This window comes from Notechis scutatus, chromosome 3 (genome assembly GCF_049901735.1).
Source record: "Notechis scutatus isolate UNSWTSFEM ecotype Mainland chromosome 3, rNotScu1.2, whole genome shotgun sequence".
NCBI classification, from domain to species: Eukaryota; Metazoa; Chordata; class Lepidosauria; order Squamata; family Elapidae; genus Notechis; species Notechis scutatus.
The window spans coordinates 107,713,246-107,733,870 of NC_142011.1; the positions used below are offsets into that span (position 1 = coordinate 107,713,246).

The 20,625-nt window shown below is 38.5% G+C and overlaps 1 protein-coding gene across 1 annotated transcript in view; it reads right to left on the reverse strand.

The window, feature by feature from the left end:
* Window positions 1-3,195: 3,195 nt before the first annotated feature.
* TNN (tenascin N) overlaps window positions 3,196-20,625 on the reverse strand; it is a 36,447-nt gene continuing 19,017 nt past the window's right edge. Inside the window, exons 8-14 of the mRNA XM_087960910.1 lie at window positions 16,663-16,793; window positions 13,455-13,587; window positions 11,040-11,191; window positions 9,938-10,034; window positions 7,187-7,354; window positions 5,609-5,772; window positions 3,196-3,454 (exon numbers count right to left, since the gene is read on the reverse strand). Coding sequence (XP_087817036.1) covers window positions 3,305-3,454; window positions 5,609-5,772; window positions 7,187-7,354; window positions 9,938-10,034; window positions 11,040-11,191; window positions 13,455-13,587; window positions 16,663-16,793 — 995 coding nt within the window. The 3' untranslated portion in view covers window positions 3,196-3,304. The remainder of the gene's footprint in view (window positions 3,455-5,608; window positions 5,773-7,186; window positions 7,355-9,937; window positions 10,035-11,039; window positions 11,192-13,454; window positions 13,588-16,662; window positions 16,794-20,625) is intronic.

Below are 20,625 nucleotides of genomic sequence, written 5' to 3' on the forward strand. Positions count from 1 at the left end.
AATCCCTGACCTAAACCAAGTCATCAGACCCATTTTTTATATTTCGTCCTCCAAGAAATCTTATAAAGTGGCTGAAAAAGCAAGCCTCTCGATTACAGAATTCATTGCTGAAGACAGCAGCAGAGAATACACCTCCTATACCCTGACTGGATCCCTAGCAAGCTTATTGCTCTGTACCTGGACAATGGGAAGACTCTAGCAAGTTCATGAAGTTTGCCAACAGTCTGGTGCATTCAATAATATCTGAAAAAATTGAGTATATTATATATACAGATAGAGTATCTGTATTCCCCAAGTAGAATTCTTGTCAGAAGTGTGTACTGTGAAAACCATTGCTAAAGGAATTGGATGTGTAGTTGCCTGGGTTAAGCATCTTGTGAGAATGGCCTTGCAATGAATAGAGTATGTTAATATGCTATGACTTTTTACCATTATATTGTCCTGAAGAACAGCATGCTAAGTCAACTGGCCAAATAATTGATTTTGATATCGTACTTATAACTAACATAAATACCTTTTTATATAAAATGGAACTTCAAAAATATCAACAGATAAACGAAGATTATATGTGCTTCAATATTTCTTATATTTTTTCCAATGTTAAGAGTGGAAAGAACTCAGAATGACAATTATATGTTCTGTTCTAAAAACTTAGAAATTTCCCTTGTTTGATTCAGAAGGTTTTCCCTATTTGGGCTGCAGAAATCTAGTCCAAAATTAAATGGCAGCAAAGAGATACAGAAGACTTGGCTGTCAATGGATTTTACATATAGTGGTACAAGCCCAGGTCTGGTAACCTTATATTTGCTTTAAGTGCCACATGTGAGTTTTCCACTTTCACTTATTATGCTACCTCCTCTTTTTCTCTGAAACTAATGTACTCATGCAACATTATTTCTCGTGAAGTAATGCCAACACAGTATTGCCACTATAATCTGTGCCACTAATTTAATGTTACACTACTTGTGCCTCATATGCCCCCTTTCTATCATAGATCTCTATTCAAGCTTTAATCTGGAGATGTTGTGTAGATAAGCAATGGCCATCTCCTTTGGAATTTATTCCTTATTGACTATGAATTTTAGTCTTCTATATAAGAAATTTAAGACATGCAAGGAGATTATGATTTAAACTGATCGGATGATGCATGTCCAATTGTCGTGCATCACAGAGGAAGCCTAGGGTGTAACTGACAATCCCACAGTACTAGATCTATTACTACTGTAAAAAATGTAAACCTCATGAATTTAATGATAAATCTAAATAAAAAACAATAGGGTTGCAATAAGGTAGTCCTTGAGATATGATCATAGGGGAGCCTGCCCACTATGGTTGCATGTTGTAATGGTTGTTAGGTGAAGCATCTCACCTAATAACCCCCTCCCAATCCCTGCTCTCCCCAGTGAGTCATTAAATGAACCCCAGGGTCTTTAGGTGGAAAATGGGGTACCTCATGGGATGAGTAGGCCCTTGGAGGCCTAGCACAGGCTAGGGCCACCTGCCCTGGCCTCCCAAAGTTCCTCCACACTCCGAAACACTCTGTGCTCCACCTCCTGCCCCTTGGGTCCCACTCCCTTTGGGTCTCTCCCACCCCACACACACACACCAGGCTTTAGGCCTGATTCCTTCCCCACCAGGCCAAACACCCTCCTCACTTTTTGAAAAGCACCAAATCCATCCAGAGCACTGAAATACATTACTTCTTTGTGCAGCTTCATACCATGGTTCCAGAAGCAGCCACTATTTTCTCCTATCCACAAAATTGGATCACTACTATATGGCCTAGATTCAGAGACAAACTGCTTTGTTCTGCTGCCTTAACCAAATCTACTCTCAATGCTGCAGAAACCTTCTGCAATGTCCAGAAACTTCTGCAACACTGTGCAGACCCTGGTAAGGTAGCAAAACACAACAGTTTGTCTGGCAGCCATCATTTTTGCCCTGTCCACAAATGGTTGCCACATTCGGTTTTTGCACAAAGAAGCAGAATTAAATGGTAGAGTATTACTCTGCCTTCGCATCTGTGATAGTTCTTGCTGGATTGAAAATCAAGTTTTTCACCACTTTGTCACACATATGCCATCCAGTTGGTTCTAATGTGGCAAAAGCAGCCAGCAAAATTGAAAGAGCACTGGGTCTTATAACACACAATAGTGGCAATATAGTTTTACCAATAAAGTAAAATATAACAATATCTATGGTTTCGAAAAATTGCTTTTTTACCAAAAAGATGGCGCCCAGCAACCATGACGCCCAGTAAGGCTTGTCATGTCGGCTGGTGCCACCGGTCCGCGGACGGTGGGGACCCCTGTTATAACACATAATAGTGGCAATATAGTTTTACCAATAAAGTAAAATATAACAATATCTATGGTCAACACTGAATCTCTTGGTGCTAATGGTATATGAAATCCAAATACCTGAAGAACATCTAATTTAAGAGTAGTTGTTTAATTAATTAATTTTAAAATGTATTGGCTGCCCATCTTACCTTGAGGTAACTCTGAATCAATAATATTTTTGTAGTTATAATAAAAATACATCTGAGTGTGTGTGTGTGTGTGTGTGTGTGTGTGTGTGTTAGAGAAGAGAGAGAGAGAGAGAGAGATTTCAAGAGGGCAGTTTTTTGTATGGGGGAAATAATATTTCATGACGTGTTTTACTTGCAATAAGGTTCAGAATTAAACCTACATTTTGTAATGGTAGAAAGGCAGATTCACCAATGAAAGGTCAAAAACTGATCTTCCAAACAATACTTGCATGATTTTATTCCTGTTAGAAATGGAAACAACTCAGGTGGATTTTTTTTTCTTCCTGAAAGGAATAATGGGGTTCCTCACTTTAGATTTTGCAAAACTGAATCACCCAAGGAGGCAGACAAGCTGACTTAATGCCTGAGCCTACCTGGTCTTGTGAAGGCAACTGAGTAGCATAAGTCACTTTGCTATCATATACAGAGGGATAATGAAAACCAGAACAGGGTTCTCAACCTTAGCAGTTCCAAGCAGCCATTATGATCACAGGGAGCTTAACCAGCACCAGCACCTCCTCCACCACTTGAGAATGTATCTGAGAATCGGGGGCTTTTTTCTATAAGTAATGCAGACACATTAATGCAAGTGATACAGATGTAATGCATATTTTGTGGTGTTCCCAACAAATCAAACCAGAAAATATTTCTAAGGAAGGCTTGAAATAACTGATATGATTATATTTATATCAAAATGTGCATAAAAGGCCTGATACACTGTTACATGATCATGCATTGCTGTGTGTTGGCAAACACAGCATTTCCAGAAGACTTTTAAACTTTAGTCTCCTTCCCCTTCACAGCCAGAGATGATCTCCGTTTTCTACTCAGGACTGCCTCAAAGCTATGTGAACGTGGACGTATCTTCATTTCAGTGTAAGGGATAGAATATAAATGGCCTTTCCATGGCTCCCAATTAATTCCCTGAAAAGAAAAAATAGGATATTAGCTATTTTATATAGATCAAGTTTTTCAATCTATAAACAAATGTGCAAAACTGTATAGTAATAATACAAATCAGAAAACTAATAATACAAATATATCAATATTCAACTATTAGGACTTTGTAGGTTTTGCATATGTATTTTGTGTATAAAAATCTTTTAAGACAGACTGATAAATTGTCTCATTTGATCCACTAATAACTATAATTACATGGCACTTCACATAAATTACTTTGTGATGAGGGATGTGCAGCCTTTCCACTATATCAGTATCTCTTAATGAAGCAGCATCTTTGCTTGGGCTCACAGTCATACAATCCCAGGAAAGTGCATATTTGAGATAGGTGGATAAAAATGGCAAATCCAGTCTAAACATCTGGTTTACTGTTCAATGAACCCTAATAATAACACTCAATGCATATGAAAGCCACCACCAGCTAAAGAACCAGCAGCTGTGATTTCATTTTTGGGTACATAATAATAGGATCTTCACAGTCTGAGCATCTTAACCTTCAGTATCTTCTAACAAGTGGCATGTAGGGATCAAACTGAAAAAAATTGACTGTCGACTACAATATATCTTGTATGATATTACAGGCACCTTTTTGACTTTGAGGGATAAAATGCATGATTGAAATACAGCAAAGAAAGGCAATGTGGTTTAGTGGCTAAGATATTAGACTATGATGGGAAAGGCCAAGTTTGAAAATTTAACAAGCAGATTGTACATTCAGAAGTATCTTAACAAATTGAAGCATCTGAAGCAAATGAAGATCAGTAGACTGGAAAAATCTGGCTTGAATGTAATTAAACAGTGTGACATAATAGCTAAAAGTATTAATGTTCTTCAGTTGGGATTAAGTGCAGGTAATTCAGAATATTTTTGTTTGATTTTAATCAGGACATGTTTGAGATGCTGTATCTACTTCTGAACACATTTTAAAAACAATTTTCATATACTCATATACTTTCATATAATAGTTCTCAAAAAAAGCAACAAAGATGGTGAAAAGGTTGAAAATAAAGGAATGGAATTAAACCTATGAGGAATGGATGAAACAACTGAAATAGTTTACGAAGTCCTATATTTTAGCAAAAAAATATAATTGCTAACAGACCCAATCTCTTGCTTCAGAAGAACAAGGTTTACAACAATGGGAAAAAAAACCCAAAAGGTGAATTTCATAATGTTATAAGAAACTTTCTAACAGTAAAAGCTGCTCAACATTGCAACAAGTACCCTAAAAATGGGGTGAAGAGTTTCACTGCAGTATTTAAACAGAGGCTGAGCAGCCATTGGAAATAGTACAATTGTAGATTTCACACTGAAAAGAGTTTGACTGGATCATGGTTTCTCAACCTTAGCAATTTTAAGATGTGTGGATATCAATTCCCATAATTCTGTAATCAGCATGCTCAATGGGAAAATCTGGGAATTGAAGTTGAGATATCTTAAGTTGCCAAGGCTGAGAAACAATGGATTAGATGACGTTTAAGGCACCTTCAGAGTTTATGAGCTTCAATAATAGAAGCTCATAAACTTTCCCCAACAGATGTCTTATAATATAAGCTAATCAAGAAGCACTAGATCAATCTCTTCCAGCAGTCTACAGGAAAAGTGTTCTTCTATTAAATAGTTATTGAACATATATAATTATTACAGTTGATTTTTTAAAATTAAATGTGTATACATATCATCCATGCAAATAAAAACAGATCTGAAAAAATGTTTTATTTTTAAATCTTAATTTATTAGCCATATCTTTAAAAGAGACATTCCCTCCTATGTAAAAAAAAAATGGAGGAATGACCTTTAAGATATTGTTGGCTATTTACACATTTATTTTGATGAAAAAAACTTTTACAATATTTTTAGAATCTGCTACCAAATTAACTGGGATCACTATAAGCAGTGAAGTTTGTTAAAAATGCATAAAGGTTGCAGGATTAATACAAAGAGTTCTTTGTATTATTTCAAAATCAAATAATAGTAGAAAAGTTCTCTTCTCCTTTCATAAAATGATTAAGATGGTCTAAAACACTTAGTAGCTATCACAAGGAGAAGTATTAACAGTAATTTGCGTATTCTTGAAATTTATCACATGTAATCTAGAAAGATATGTACCAGACTCACCTCACTGTGCTTGTGTTCTCCATACTTCCCATTGAGATTAGCCAGGTGGCAGTTCTTATACCACCAGCCACCATGGTGAGTTATAGCACAGTTGGTAATAGCTATATCATTGTCCCTGTCTAGGGTTGTAAATTTCCTACCATTATGGTAAGTCAGGGCATCCCCTTAGGAGAGAAAGGGAGCATTAGAATCATGATATTTCTGACATTAGAAATCCTCTGATCGCTGACATGAATGGGCAGAAATGTAATTAAATACCTTTCAATGCCTCTACACACAGACACAGAAATATGCAAGCAATTAATCAAAGTACAGATATAAAATCTTGCCAGAGCATAATTTAATATGAGTTAATCCTGGGTTTCTCAGTGCATTACCTATAAGCACAAATGTTCAGCAGTCACCTCTCTTGCTGCCCCCAGGCACCAATCAAGATTTTTTTTTTCTAATTTGTCTTATTAAGAATAATTAACCAAGAAGCTGGCATGCTGCAAAGCAAAGTACCGGCATCTTTATGCAGAATACCTATAAATACGCATATGTTCCTTAGGCTAAATAGTGTAAAGCAATGAACCAGGTTGGCATCTTTATACAGAATATCTATAAATACACATACACATCTTAAGTTGAATGGTGCTGACAGGGAATGGCTTAGCCTTAAAATGTATCTCAGCACCAAGTTTTTTTTCTCCACCAGATATCATCAAGCTGACAACATGAAAGTTTTCCCCAGTTTTAAAATTACTGGAAAATGACTAACTGCAACCCTTTATTGAGGCAATAAAAAACCAATGTGCCTTCAGCATAATTTCTCAGCTTCAGAAATTGGCTTTTCCTCATCGGATTCCTTTTTTCCTTTCCTGATTCCTGAGAAATTGACAGCTGGATAAAATTTCAAAGGATGTTCTTATTTATTTTTTTGTACATTATCTGCTTTGAACCAGAGAAGGGAATGGACAAGAGTGGGGAGAAAGAAGGAGCCAAAAAGGGTGTAAGCATGTTTGTGAGTAAAGGAATGTAAATATATTTCTTGACCTTGGCTAAAGTATTTCATTTCTCAGTGAAAATATTGTTGTTCAAACTCTGAAATTGTTTTTGCTTGCCTGGAAGACAAAAAGAAGTATAGATATTTTCCAGATAAGTCAATTTTTTTGATTGACTATAATGTTTCTTAATTATATTAAATAGAACAGGAGATGCCATCATACTGTGTAAGCAGCATGCAAGGACATGCTGCTAAGTGGTGAATGTTTGTTGTATATTTTTTTAATTTTAATTTTGTGGCTAGGCTTTCTTATTAGTGCACGTATAATCTCCTTACAGAAGCTACTTGCTAAAACATCCCTGACACACTTCCAAACATTTCCAAAGCATCTTTGAATATAATAAGTTCAGGAAGTCCTGAAAAATTGGTTGCTGCTCAGACGGATGTGAGATTTTGCTTTTTCACTCTCCATTCTCATTTCTCCCTCTAATATTTCACACACACCCCAATTTGGTGTTTTTTTTAATATTTTATTTTTTTATTTGAAATTTAATAAAGTTTTATTTAAAAAATAAAATAAAAGAAATGTTTACCTGCAGTGCCTCTGTAGTTTCCCAAAGACAGCTTGTATCGATCTCTGCTGGAGCCCACCTGGATGAAGTCATAGGTAGCATAGGCTGACTCGTTGTGGGTCTGTAAATCCACCCTCAGTTCATAGGGAAGGTGAGCAGACTTGGTGAGATTATGCAGTTTTTCTAGACCTGCAAGAAACATTCCAGAGTCAAATTTAAGGTGGGCTGCCAAACAAACTTGTCAGACCTGTCCCACCTTGGGTGTTCAGGAAAGAAAGATCCTCGCTTCTATTTATAGTGAAAGGTATACTGATGCCAAGTGGTTACAGCATAGCAAAGCCAGATCTGAGGATTTCCCGCTTAGTTCTGGTAATTTTTTTTCTCCCAAGCCCTCCCCACCTTGATCATCTTGGAGATAAGGTTCAAATTAGGTGTTTCAGTAACAGCTCCACATTTTGACACCTCTTCGGCTGGGCATTCCCCATTCCATTCCCAAGCTTGTGTCTTGGGAATCTTTGAATCTCTCAAGCTCTGTTCTGGGCTGGCGCCTCTGGTTCCTCTCATCCTCTCATCCCCACTCCCTATATCCCCCTGCTCCTCCCTCTCCCTTTTATGGCAGGATGCCATCAAAACAAAACAGGGTGATGCAATGGCAGACCTGACAAAACTATTATATTCAAGGCATATTTAAGTAAAGTAAGAATTCTTCCATAAAAATTGAGCTATTTGTATAGAATAAACAAATATTATACAATCATTTAACTGCATGTCACTTTATATCAGTTCATTAATAGAAATACTTCAATTTCCCATTCTAAGAATGTGTGTGTGTGTGTGTGTGTGAGGGGAGGGAGAGAGAGAAGATACTCTTCCAAGAAGATAATAAAACTGGTTTATAATTTATATATCCATTTATATGCTCTCTAACAAAGTTTATGATGGAACTACAGATAACATTTAGTGTAGGAAACTTTAAAAACTATAAGCTGAACATTAAAGCAACGTCAGGCCAAGCCCAGATATGACGCAGCATAATCCTATCAAGTTCAGTCCTTCATTTGCTTATTCCCAATGGACAGAGTCTTGCCAAACTAAAGCTATAACCGCCTAGCCTACTAGATATATCCTGAGAGATTCTAGGGCAGGGGTGTCAAACTCAAGGTCCGTGAGCCAGATCCAGCCTGCAGGGTGCTTAAATTTGGCCCGCAGGGCCAGTCTGAAAATATCAAAGGACCGACCCATGGTCCATTTAATGTACAATCAACAATCTATAATTGACAGCCATTTCTATTTACTATCCTAGAAATTTAACCTCTGCTGTTAGATCTTGTATTATCATGTTATTTGTGCTATTGTATTTTTATTATTAGTTGAATAATAAAAATACATCAATATAAATAGCTTTTCTGCCTGGAAAAGCAATTTACTATTAAACAATGGGGTATAAATTTAGGAATAAAAAGTTTAATGGAGTATGAAGAGTACATAATAAATGATTGCCTGTAATATCTGGTAGAAGAGATAGGAAAATGGTTTTAGTAAAGAATTGTGGAAAGAAAGAAGAGAAGGAAAAAAACGTATCTTGAGCCTGTGTCAAACACCCACTATGGACACCCCCACCTGGAAACGCCCACCATGGACATGCCCACACTCGCCCCCCCACGCACACACATGGCCCTCTGGGATCACACACAACCCTGATGCGGCTCTCAATGAAATTGAGTTTGACACCCCTGTTCTAAGGTGTGGCTATCCTGAACCTTTTCTTTCTGCATTCAAGCTGCATTGCCGAAACTCTCCCCCACTGCTCCTGCAGGTTCGCATTCCATCACAATCCAACCACCACCATCTATTCCCATTTAGCTAATGATTTTCAACAAAGTTATGACTCTCTATAGCAGGGCTGTCGAACTCCCAGCCTGCCGGATGCGTCATGTGCTGGCTACGCCCATACCCAGTTTAGCGAAGGAGGGAAAGTCCTGATACATCACATGACAACGCCATGACAACGTGAGTTTGACACCCCTGCTCTATAGCATTGCAAAGCATGACCTATGGTGCTGAGTCCTTACATACTGTACAGCCAGATAATACTAAATGCAATGTTTTTTTAAGTAAAACTCTTAGAATCTGAGCCTACTTTAGCACACTATAGGTATTCTTCCCAACCTTTTCATTATGATTGACTTATAATCAGGATCAAGCTCGGAATTTAGGTCATAAGTCTTTGTAGTTGTTAAGTTGGTCACTACATAATCTGATTTGATTTTTCAACTGGTTTTACAAGAGTTGTTTAGTGAATACATGGCTGGTAAGTGAATCGCATAATTGTTAAGCAAATCCAGTATATTCAATGGGTGCTTTTTCTTGTTTTCTGTCAAAGGATGGCATAACAAGTCACGAATCATGGTCATGTGATCACAGAATGCTGGAACTGGTTGTAAATTTGAGCTGGTTGAAATGTGCCTAAAATGCCATCATGTGACTTCAAGGGTGCATGCAACTGTCATAATTTCAATTTCAAAGGTCATAGGTCGTAATCTTTTTTTGAGACCATCATAACTTTGAATGTATGTTAAGCAACTGGTTGTTAAGTGAAGATTTCCTATAGTATTGAGACTCTAAGAACTCGGGGCATGAAAGGAGTAGTGTGGAGATTCGATACCCATCATCAGAAAAGTATAATCCTTAAATTAGAATTTCTGCATTAATAGTGGTTCTTCTAAAAAGCCTATACATCCATCTTGAATTATGTTAAAAAAGCAACAGTACCGAACCAAAATTCTCCAGAAGGACTTCCAAAGCCTTCAACATAATTCTTCCATCTCTTAGAGAAATCCAGCTGCCCTGTGGACCTCCGCTGAATCATCTGTAAAAGCAGGCAGAAGCATATAAAAATTGGTTCATTGAATGTTAATTCTACATATAGTATCAAACAGAGAAGGAAGATTGAAGGTATGTCTGTTCATAATCTAGCAGATATAAATAGACTAGAAGAAGTTACACAATATTACACATGAAATTCTCCTTGAATTTGAGAAATCCAGATGATACTATTTCATTTATGGAGCAATCATAATATCAAGTAAGCTATCCATTTTTATTTCTCCTTTGATATCCAATTCTTTAAACATTTAAGTTACAGTTTTAGGTCATATCTTCAGCCTACTTTTTCATTTCCATGTTTCATGACTATAAAAGCACACACATACAGTACACCAACTCACAACTAACAAGGTATTCTCAAGTGGTCTCATTAAGATTATTTGTTTATGTAGAGAACTAATTAATATGCTCTTTTGTGTACCAAACGTTTTTTAAAATGAGAAAAAAGAGAGCTGCGCCCATTTAAAAATTCAAAGTATGTCTGTGTGTATAATACACCCCCCCCACACACACACACAAATAATCACAGATTCCATATTAAACTATGAATCAGGAAGAACATGAGGTAAGACAGAAGGTCAGCAATGGAGGTTCATGACGAATAATGGACTGTCTGTAATTAAAATCAAAGTCTTCACAGGTTTCCAGATTAGTTGGTTGCAATATCAGCACTGTGATAACCATGCAGGAAAAATGTCAAAGAGTACGGTGGGCCTCATTTAGTGACTGCCTCAGAGAGCAACCATTCACAGTTATGACAGTGATGAAGAAATAACTTTGCACCCAATCCTTGTGTTTATGATTTTGCAGGTCTGTACAGCAAAGCGAATCTGAAGTAAGATCATAAGCACAGGTGGAGTTTCACTTTGTAATTGCTTTGCTTAACAGCCAAGTTGCTGATCCCAATTGTGGTTGCTAAACAAAGACTACCTATACTGGGAGTAGCTAAAATTAATAATATTTTGAAAGTAATGAAAACAACACTCACTATCCATCCCCCTCCATCAGTGGTCATGTCGCAATATACTTCAAGGGGTCTGTTGCTGTCACCATTCAGGTAGATGGTATATAGGCTGCTGATAGAATTACCATTTTGCTGGGTTTGGCTGCAGTCCGCAGGGTAGGGATAATGCAAACTGACTTCAGGAGCAAAGCAAATAAGAGCTGACATTATTAAATTCAAAGATGAGATAGAAATACAGAAAAGTCTTTGAACAACCTAGTGGCAAACGAATGCTGAGGCCAAACTATCTAAGCCACTAAGACATTTGGATAAATTTCATTAACAGCAGAGAAAAAGAAAATAAACACTAAGATAGCAAGGCATGAATCTGCACAAATGCAAGTCTAAACTGCTAAACACTGATAAGACTGCTTGAGAGCTGTTATTTGGTCATTGAGAGTTGTATGTGCTTTCCTACTTATAAGTGTGCTATTTTTTAAAAATGTATCCTCTTTTAACTGTAAGTTTCCTTTTGATTCTCCAAACAGGGAAAGACACTTGGCTAAATTTCAAATAACAAAACTGTCATTTATTCAGTCTTATAGTCTTATCCCATTTCATTCCACTCTACTTCACTCCACTCCACTCCATTCAATTCCATTCCATTCTGAATTGGTGAACTGAACTGGACTCTTCTCCCATTATATTTTCCTATATTTAGTGGCACAAATAGTGGCATTTAGTGGCAATATGGTCTTTGCATCTTGTTAGGAATGATAGTCGCCTAACAGTTGGGTTGGCAATATATAAACCAGGATAGTAATTTAATACTGTTGTATCTTTAAGAGAGTGTTGTAATTGTGATTGGCTGAGGTTCCTCCAACAGCCATAAGATGGAGCCAGAAACCTGGTTTGTTCCTTTTTGCATTGCCTTTTGCCTTTTGCCTGATCGTCATTCTGCTTGAATTGCTGTGAGTCTTGCAACTGTTCACAAACTCTGTTTACTGAACTTTGTTTATGATACTGGTAAAGAAAAGGACTTTGTTTTTGGATTATCCCTAACTGCTTTAACCATGTATGATTTGGACTGTTTGTTGGACTTTGTTTACTCGTTTACTGGAAGTAAAACTTACAGTTTACTATTCAGTGTATCTGTGTACTGGTTGTGTGTTATTCAACACCACTCTCACTATGTTTCCCTGAGTGCACTCATTCTCCTAACAGGGAATACCTCAACACATGTCATGTGTTTCTCATGTGTTTATACTTTCAAAGTATAAATATTGTTAGGAATGTAAGTCACCTAATAGTTGGGTTGGAAAATATATAAACCAGAATAGACATTTTAATACTGTCTCTTTAAGGGAATGCTAAAAGTGTAATTGGGTGTGGTTCATCAAATGGCCATAAGATGGAGCCAGAAACCTGGGTTGTTTAGTTCCTGTTCTGGTGTTTCTGGAGTGTGTGTTTGAGTCTTAGTGAGTCTCTGTTTCCTTCTGTTGGAGAGTATTGCCGTTCCTCCTAATGACTGTTACTGATCGTTGATGTAAGTCTGTTACTGAACTGTTTTTTGATACTGGACTTTGATATTTGGATTATCCCTGAACGGAACACTGACTGCCTTACCTGTGAATGACTTGGACTGCTTGTTTGGACTGTGCTTAAACGTTTATTGGAAGTAAAAACCTACATTTACTGTACAGTGTATCTGTGTGCTGTGTGTGTGTTATTCTTCCCTACTCTCACTACGTCTCCCTGCATGTGCTCATTCTCCTAACGGGGAATTACCTCAACAAATATGAAGAAATTAAAATACTTTTTTCTGACCATTGACCATTTACTATATGCTCTTTATTTAATCTATTAAATATATATATATATACCTCACGATTATCTTGAATCATTATTTACCAATTTAGGGACAGTAGCCACACTTACATTTCATAAAATTAAAACTGAACAATAGGAATATGGCACTTGGAATTACTATCAAATCTATAGAAATCTCCAAATGCTGACATTTTTTAAACTACCAACCTTCATCCTATTTCTGAATAGCTACTGCTTTTCAAATTTGATGATTATTTCTTTTATCAATTTTGGACTGTTTTCAGGCTAGTTTATTAGATCAATAATATCCCCACGTGAGAAACAGGAGTTCTAACTTACAAAATGAAAATGCAAACATTGCTTAGTTTATTCTAAGGCTAAAGGTCTTTTTGTATTTGTTATGATATAATGAAATACTGGGGGATAAAAATATAAGTATTATTTTTGTTATTGTGGTTTTCAGTTGCATAATTTTCGTACTAACATTCCATTTCCAAACCATCTTTTACTATAAGTTCTTCCAGACCAAACTCATCCCAGTTCAATTTCATTCCAAGTTCGTTCTTCTTTTAAGGACAAGGTACATAGATAGCACCAAAATATTACAGTACGAGAGTTCTCAAGGCTTACTTGTAGAAAACGTGGCAGTCACTGTTCGACTCCTGCGGTCTCCCTTAAAAGCTGTGATGTATATGGTGTACTTAGTACCACGACTCAAGTTTTCTAGAACAAACTTTTGAACATTTGCTCCAAGTTGCACTTCCTGCCACAAAGAAGAAAGAGACTGAAATTATATTTCACCAACACTCCATTCCTATGTGCTGCTTTCCCTCAAAGCTCAGTGATGAATAGGAACTTACATGACTGGTTAACATCACTGAAGACAGCAGGTGACAAAAATGCATGCTGTACTTTAACTATGTGAAACATTAAAATGCAGACAGTATGTGAATAGAATAGGATGCATTGATATTCTCATTTACACAGGGGACTTTTTTTATTTCCTGAATCACAAATGCTCCTCAACCATTTTGCAAAGCCTATCAATCTTTAGGGTTTTAGCTCCCTGCTGCATTTTTGAATGCATAGTTTTTATCACTGTTGCTTGTCTCATTTACTTTTATATTTTTAGGTGCCTTTTTGATAGTGTAATAAAACATTGTGTGCCTGCAGCATAACATTGAACACTGAATATAAGGCAAAAACTTCTCCTCATGCTTCATGACGGTTTGATCTAGTGGCTAAGGCACCTAGAAAGCCAGAGGTTGTGAGTTCTAGTCCTGTCTTAGTCATGAAAGACAGCCAGGCAATGTTGAGCCAATAGCTGTCTCTCAGCTCAACTCACTTCACAGGATTGTTGTTCTGGGAAAAATAGGAGAGGGAGGAGTGTTGGATATGTAGCACCACCTCCAAAAGTGCTGCTAGAGTCCTGATTCATCTACCCCCCTCCCTTTCTACAAGTACCCAGGCTCTTCCCGCTACACAGTCACTCGCCAGGTATATATTGTTCTGGACATCAGTCTACTCTGATCTCTTGCCCAGGCACCTCCACTCGTCCAGCTCAGGTCACTTCCACTGTCCACTGGGGTGCCTGGTGCCCCTCTGATCGCTGGCCTGCTCATTTGTCTGAGTCAGCTTGCCTCTGCCTTCTGGTGATTCACTGGCTTGCCCACTCATCTTGGTCAGTTCACCTCTGTCATATCTGGTGCCCCTTCTGGTCACTCGCTCACCCACTTGTCTGGGTCCACTCGCCTCTGCAGTCTCATCTCCCCTTTCAGAATTCCAGCCAACTCTCTCACCAAAAGTCTTTCCACCAAAACGTGACAGAGCCTCCGTTTCTTCTTTCCCCGCCTCTTCCTCCCTCACTAGAAGCTTCAAGGCTATTTTAACTAAAAATTCTAATTCCTTAATTTCTAACCTTGTCTGAAATAAATGTTCCCCTCCCACCTCACCTTTCAGGATTCCAGCCAACTCTCTCACCAAAAGTCTTTTCACCAAAAACCTTTCCCCAACTCTTCCTCCTTCAGCTGAAGTTCCAGAGCTCCGGGCCTCCCTCTACTACAAATAGGTTTGCCACCTTGAGTTACAGTATTTATAAAAATAATGAGGGCAGGATAGAAATAAATGAATGAATAAAATGACAGATAACCATGAAGGCATGGCAACAACCATTTTCAGCCTTTCTGTGCCACACCTACACTTTTTTCTGTATCAGGGATATCAGCATCCTCCACAGATACAGCATGAATTTCTGCAGAGAGAGAGCCTGGCAGCATATGCATGTCTGTGCGATGGAATGTACACCTGCAGGAGCAATGGTGGCAGGGTTAGCAGAGTTTCCCCAGAGAGATGCCTGGATTAAGAGACTGCACAGTCCCAAGCTGGATGGGGAGTGGGGAACAGATTCAAGACAGCCACACCCTAGAATCTCACAGGATATACCTAGTAGGTTAGAAGGTTATTTAGTTTGGCAAGATTCTGTCCATTAAGTGTAAATAAGTAAAGGATTGAACTTGATTGGAGTTCACTATGTTGCCTCTGAGTTTGAACCTGACATCTGTGCCTTCAAGTCAGTTTTTGACTCCTGGAGATTGACTGAATTAATACCTGCAGTTTTCCTGGCAAGGTTTTCAGAAGTCACTTGCTTGCTTCCTAGGGTTGAGAGAAGGGGACTAGCCAATGCCTAATATGGAACAAGAACTTACAGTCTCCTTGTAGTCATATACCTTGTATGTAACATCCTCCTTGCAGATTTTTGCAGCTGACATAAAAATCCAACTTGCTGCTCATTCTTGCATTAGTGCCCAGCACAGGAAGAAAAGTTGTGTTTTCCAATGTGCTGGGCCTTTTCATAATGCATCATTTGCTGATAATTGTAGCTTAGTTTCTATAAGCCATTACTTGGTTGCTATTGTAAGAATGCCAATGCCTGAATTCATTTTTCATCGTCTATATTATTTTCCTGCCCTATAATTTGTTTTTATTTTGAAGTAAATAGAATAGTTATTTGTTTTTATTTTGAAGTAATTAGAATAGTTCTAATTGTGAATAACTATTGAAATAATCATATTGTGCAGAAATGAGTAAATTGACATTAGCAATTAGAGAGCAAGAAGATCAAGAATATTATAAAATTTGGTATTTATTTTATCAATGGTTAGATAAGAAAATAGAGAAGTAAATGATGTTATAAAAAGGAATAGTATAATATGTAAGATAATATGATGTAATGATATTATATAATTGAACATAATGAAATGAATTGAATGTTCCCAGATTTGTTAAAACTTAGATTCGCTCAATAAGAACTATGTAAATTTATAGTGGAGTCTAATAATGATACAATAATAATACAATATAATATATATAGTTGACTTATGTATTATGAATGTATGTTTGGAAGGGGAAGACTGTTGATATTGTGACATTGCACGAAAGAAATGTACCAACCAGCTGTATTTTGGAAGATGGTTTTATGTTTGTGTTGTGTTAGTGTTTGTCTTTAAAAAATAAAAAAACTTTTACAAAAAAAATGAAATAATCATATTATTTTATCAAGTCTTAAGGCCACATGATGTGTTTTGTTTATTTAAACAAATTGTACCAGGTTAAGTTGCATATTCTTTAGGTTTTAGTATGAGCTGCCTAGAATTATAGAACAAGGTGCCATAAAAACATATGTACAAAAGAAAACAAAAAAAGACATTAGAATCAGGCTTAATTTATGGCAAATCTAGATGTGTTGTTGTGACTGTTGACTGAAATGATCTAAGCAAGTCTGCCATGTCCTAATAGCTGGGTTGACCAATTTCCCATATGGTGCATTTGTCAGGCTTACCTTACTAGTGCCAGCTGGATGTTGATAGGTGAGAAGATAGCCACTGATTTGAGCATCTGGGGGCACCCAAGTGACTACTCCACTGGACTGCGTCACATCTGATACACGGATATTCTTTGGTGGATCAATATCTAGACAAACCAGTGACCAGCATGAAAACACTCAGAAAGCTATTATGAGAACTCAAAGAAATTATATGCATATTCTATGTTGCCTTTTTGTAAAGAGGAGGTGAACAAATTCCTCTTTGTTTTATGTATCTTCCTCTTTTCCCTGAACAGTTATATTGTTCTACAATTACTCTTCCTTTTAAAATACTTATTTCAAACCTTTATTGTCAGAGCACAACATGTGTACAATGAGATTGACTGAGCCTCCCTTAGTGCACCCCCCCAACACAATACAACTCACAGTGAAAACAAAAAATCCCTAACCCAATAAATCATATTAACAAACACACAGTCCTATTGCACCAAGGTGAACATGTTGCACATTGCACCGGCCCCTGTGCTACGTAGTTGTGATGTTATTTCACATTCAGGAGTCTGACAGCCCATGGATAAAAACTGTTCTTCAGCCTGTTTGTATGACTGGCTATGCTTCTATATCTCCTTCCCAATGGTAGGAGGGTAAAGAAGTGCTGACCAAAGTGTGAGTCATCCCTGAGGACTTTCCTCACTCTTCTAAGGCACCGAGCCCTAGCAATTTCACCTAGTGTTACCAGGGGACAGCCCATAATGTTTTGTGCTGTGCTCACCACCCTCTGTAATGTCTTTCTATCTGTGGCTGTCAAGCCGGAATATCATAGCATGATGAGGATGCTTTCTATTGTGGACCTGTAAAAGGAGGTCATCAGTTGTTGTTCCACCTTGTTTTTGTGCAAGACCCTGAGGAAATAGAGTCTCTGTTGGGCCTTCCTGGCCACTTGGATCATGTTGTTTTTCCAGGTGAGATCTTCGCTGAGATAGACTTCCAGGAATTTAAAGGAAGAGACTCTCTCCACACAGCCCCCCTTCATTTTGGAGTCAGACAGGTTCCTCTCTCTTCTTCCAGAAATCTAGCACCATCTCCTTTGTCTTCAGTTGCAAGTTGTTTTCTGAGCACCATGTGGATAATTTCTGAATCTCCCCCCTGTATGCTGATTCGTCTTCACCTGTAATAAGGCCCAATATGGTGGTATCACCTACGAACTTGATGATCACAGTGGATGGGTTGAAAGATACACAATCATGTGTATACAATGAGTACAGGTAGGGATTGAGCACACAGCCCTGGGGAGAGGCAGTACTAAGCTTCAGGGAGGTAGATATGAATGACGCAGCCCTCACTGTTTGTGGCCGGTCCATCAGAAAGTTTTTAATCCAGTCGCAGATGGAAGAGGGAAACTTCAAGTCAGTCAGGTTTTCGATAAGGATGCTCAGCAGAATGGTATTGAAGGCCGAGCTATAGTCTATGAAAAGCATATTGACATAGTTTCCAGGTTTCTCAAGATGGCTCGCTACAGAATGTAAGGCTGTAGCTGTGGTGTTGTCTGTCGACCTATTCCCCCTGTAGGCAAACTGATATTGGTCAAAATACGGTGGGAGGCATGACCTAAGGTGTTGAACAGAGGTGATATTCGGACGGTTCAGACCAGTTCTGGCATACCAGTAGTGAAAATTTTGACTGATTCAGAGAACTGGCAAATATCACCTTTGGTTGGCCCCACCCACTCGCACCCACCATTACCTCTCATATATTTCCTTGTCTTTTAGCTCAGCTGCTTTGCATGGCAGAGTGGATTGCTGCACCTCATCTGAGCTTAAAAACACTCCAGGCAGCTCACCAGGTTGACAGAGCTCCATAATTGTACCGTGCACGTGCACATGAAGCTCAGCTGATTCGCGCTATTGCTGCACCCCAGCTGAGCTTAAAAACACTTCAGGCAGCTATCCAGCCTTGACAGAGGTCAGTATTTGAGCCCTGCATGCACATAGAAGCACGCACGCACATAGAACTGGTAGGGAAAAATTTGGAAACCCACCACTGGTGTTGAAGCACTTCATCACTACAGACATTAGTGCAACAGGTCTGCAGTCATTCAGGCAGTTAATTGCTGTTTTCTTCGGGACTGGGATAATAGTGGCTGCTTTCAAGCATGATGGAACACTGGCCGTTTGCAAGGAGATGTTGAAGATCCTCATCAGGACCTCTGCTAATTGGTCGGCACAAGTCTTTACCACAATCCTCAGCACCCCATCTGGACCTGCAGCTTTACTGGGGTTCACGGCCTTCAATACCACTCTCACTTGATGTTCATTCACAGTGAGTGGCTTGGAATTAGAAGGCCGGCAGGCAGGGGTTACAGCAAGGTCAGGTGTTTTCACCTCATAGCATACAAAGAAAGTGTTCAGCTCCTCTACCAACGAGGCATCAGCATTAACCGTTTTCCTTGTGCTGCCCTTATAATTAGTTAGTTAGGTGCTGCAGTCCCTCCCACAGTTCCTTCGGGTTGTTGTCTGCTTGATGGTTCTCCACCTTTTGTTTGAATTTTTGTTTTGCCATCTTAATGCCTCTTCAAAGGTTTGCCCTGGCCTCTTTGTATTTGTCAGTGTCCCCTGCTTTAAAGGCAGAATCCCGGGCTCTCAGAAGCATCCGTACCTCAGCAGTCATCCGGATTTACAATTCCTATGGACTCTGATGCACTTGTCCACAGTTACATTGTCTGTGCATACCTTGATGTACTTTGTCACTGCTGCCTTGGTTTGTCTCAGAAGAAGCAAATTGTGGTATGGTGAAAAGATTGCCTTTTGGAGAGTACATGTCCATGTAGTTTTCTGGACAACAAGGACATTTCCAGAATAGTTTTTCAGCTCTAAAATTTCCTAGCAACTCGTCTCACAAATCACTGTCTTAATTTGTCCCACATTGAAACTATACAGGCGGCACCATTCAAGGGCCTTCTTGCTGAGGCAGGATAAGGCTGAGTCATCTACACAATTTATATTGGCATCTTTTTCTTCCAATGTAGGGACTGGAAGGTAGCATATTAATAAAGCTATTTGGATGTGTGCTAAGAAACAGAGAAGCTAGAAAAGAATCAATCCCAGAATCTGTAATTGAAGAGAAAATTTATGCACATACCAAGGAGGTACTGAGAGCCATCAGTAATATCTGGGAAGCCAGTTATTTCTTTTTTCTTTCATCCAAGATAGAAGGGTTTAGTACAGGGGTCGCCAACCTTTTGGACCTCAAGGACCACCAAACTCATAATTTTAGATCCCAAGGACCACCAACCAGTTCTGTGAGTGTGGCCTAATTTGTGGGTGTCACTTGGTGGTCATGTGACTGGCTGGGCATGGCTTGTATGTAAATATTATAAATATTTATATAAATATTGAATTTTTTATTAAAAAAGAGCAACTTTTACCCAAAATCAGGCAAAGCAGGCAGGCAGATTGAGTTGTTCACAGAATCACAGATTCATTCAGAGATCTATCTATCTGCCATTGGCTAGCTCAGTCTATCATATAAAATTTGCTTGCAAGCAAACTCACAAAATTAACTTACAACACGCCATGCATGTAAATATTGATTTTTTTATTAAAAAAAGAACAACTTTTACCCAAAATCAGGCAAAGCAGGCAGGCAGATTGAGTTGCTCACAGAATCATTTAGTGATCTATCCATCTGCCATCAGCTAGCTCAGTCTGTCACATAAAATTTGCTTGCCAATATGCACTGAATAACAGAACCTTCAGTCCTAAGGGAGGTTAGGCTGTACTGAGCCGAAGATCTAAAGACTAGCTAGAAAGCAAGAAATCCAACTATTTCCTGCTTCCTAGCTTATCTAAATCCCACAGCTGATGGTTGGAAAAGTAGCAATTTAGCAGGCAAGTTTGCTGGGTAAGGAGAGAGTGGGGGAGGGTTCCTGCGGACCATGTGGGCGGTGCAGCCTTGTGTTTCTGCGCAGGCTGGATTAAT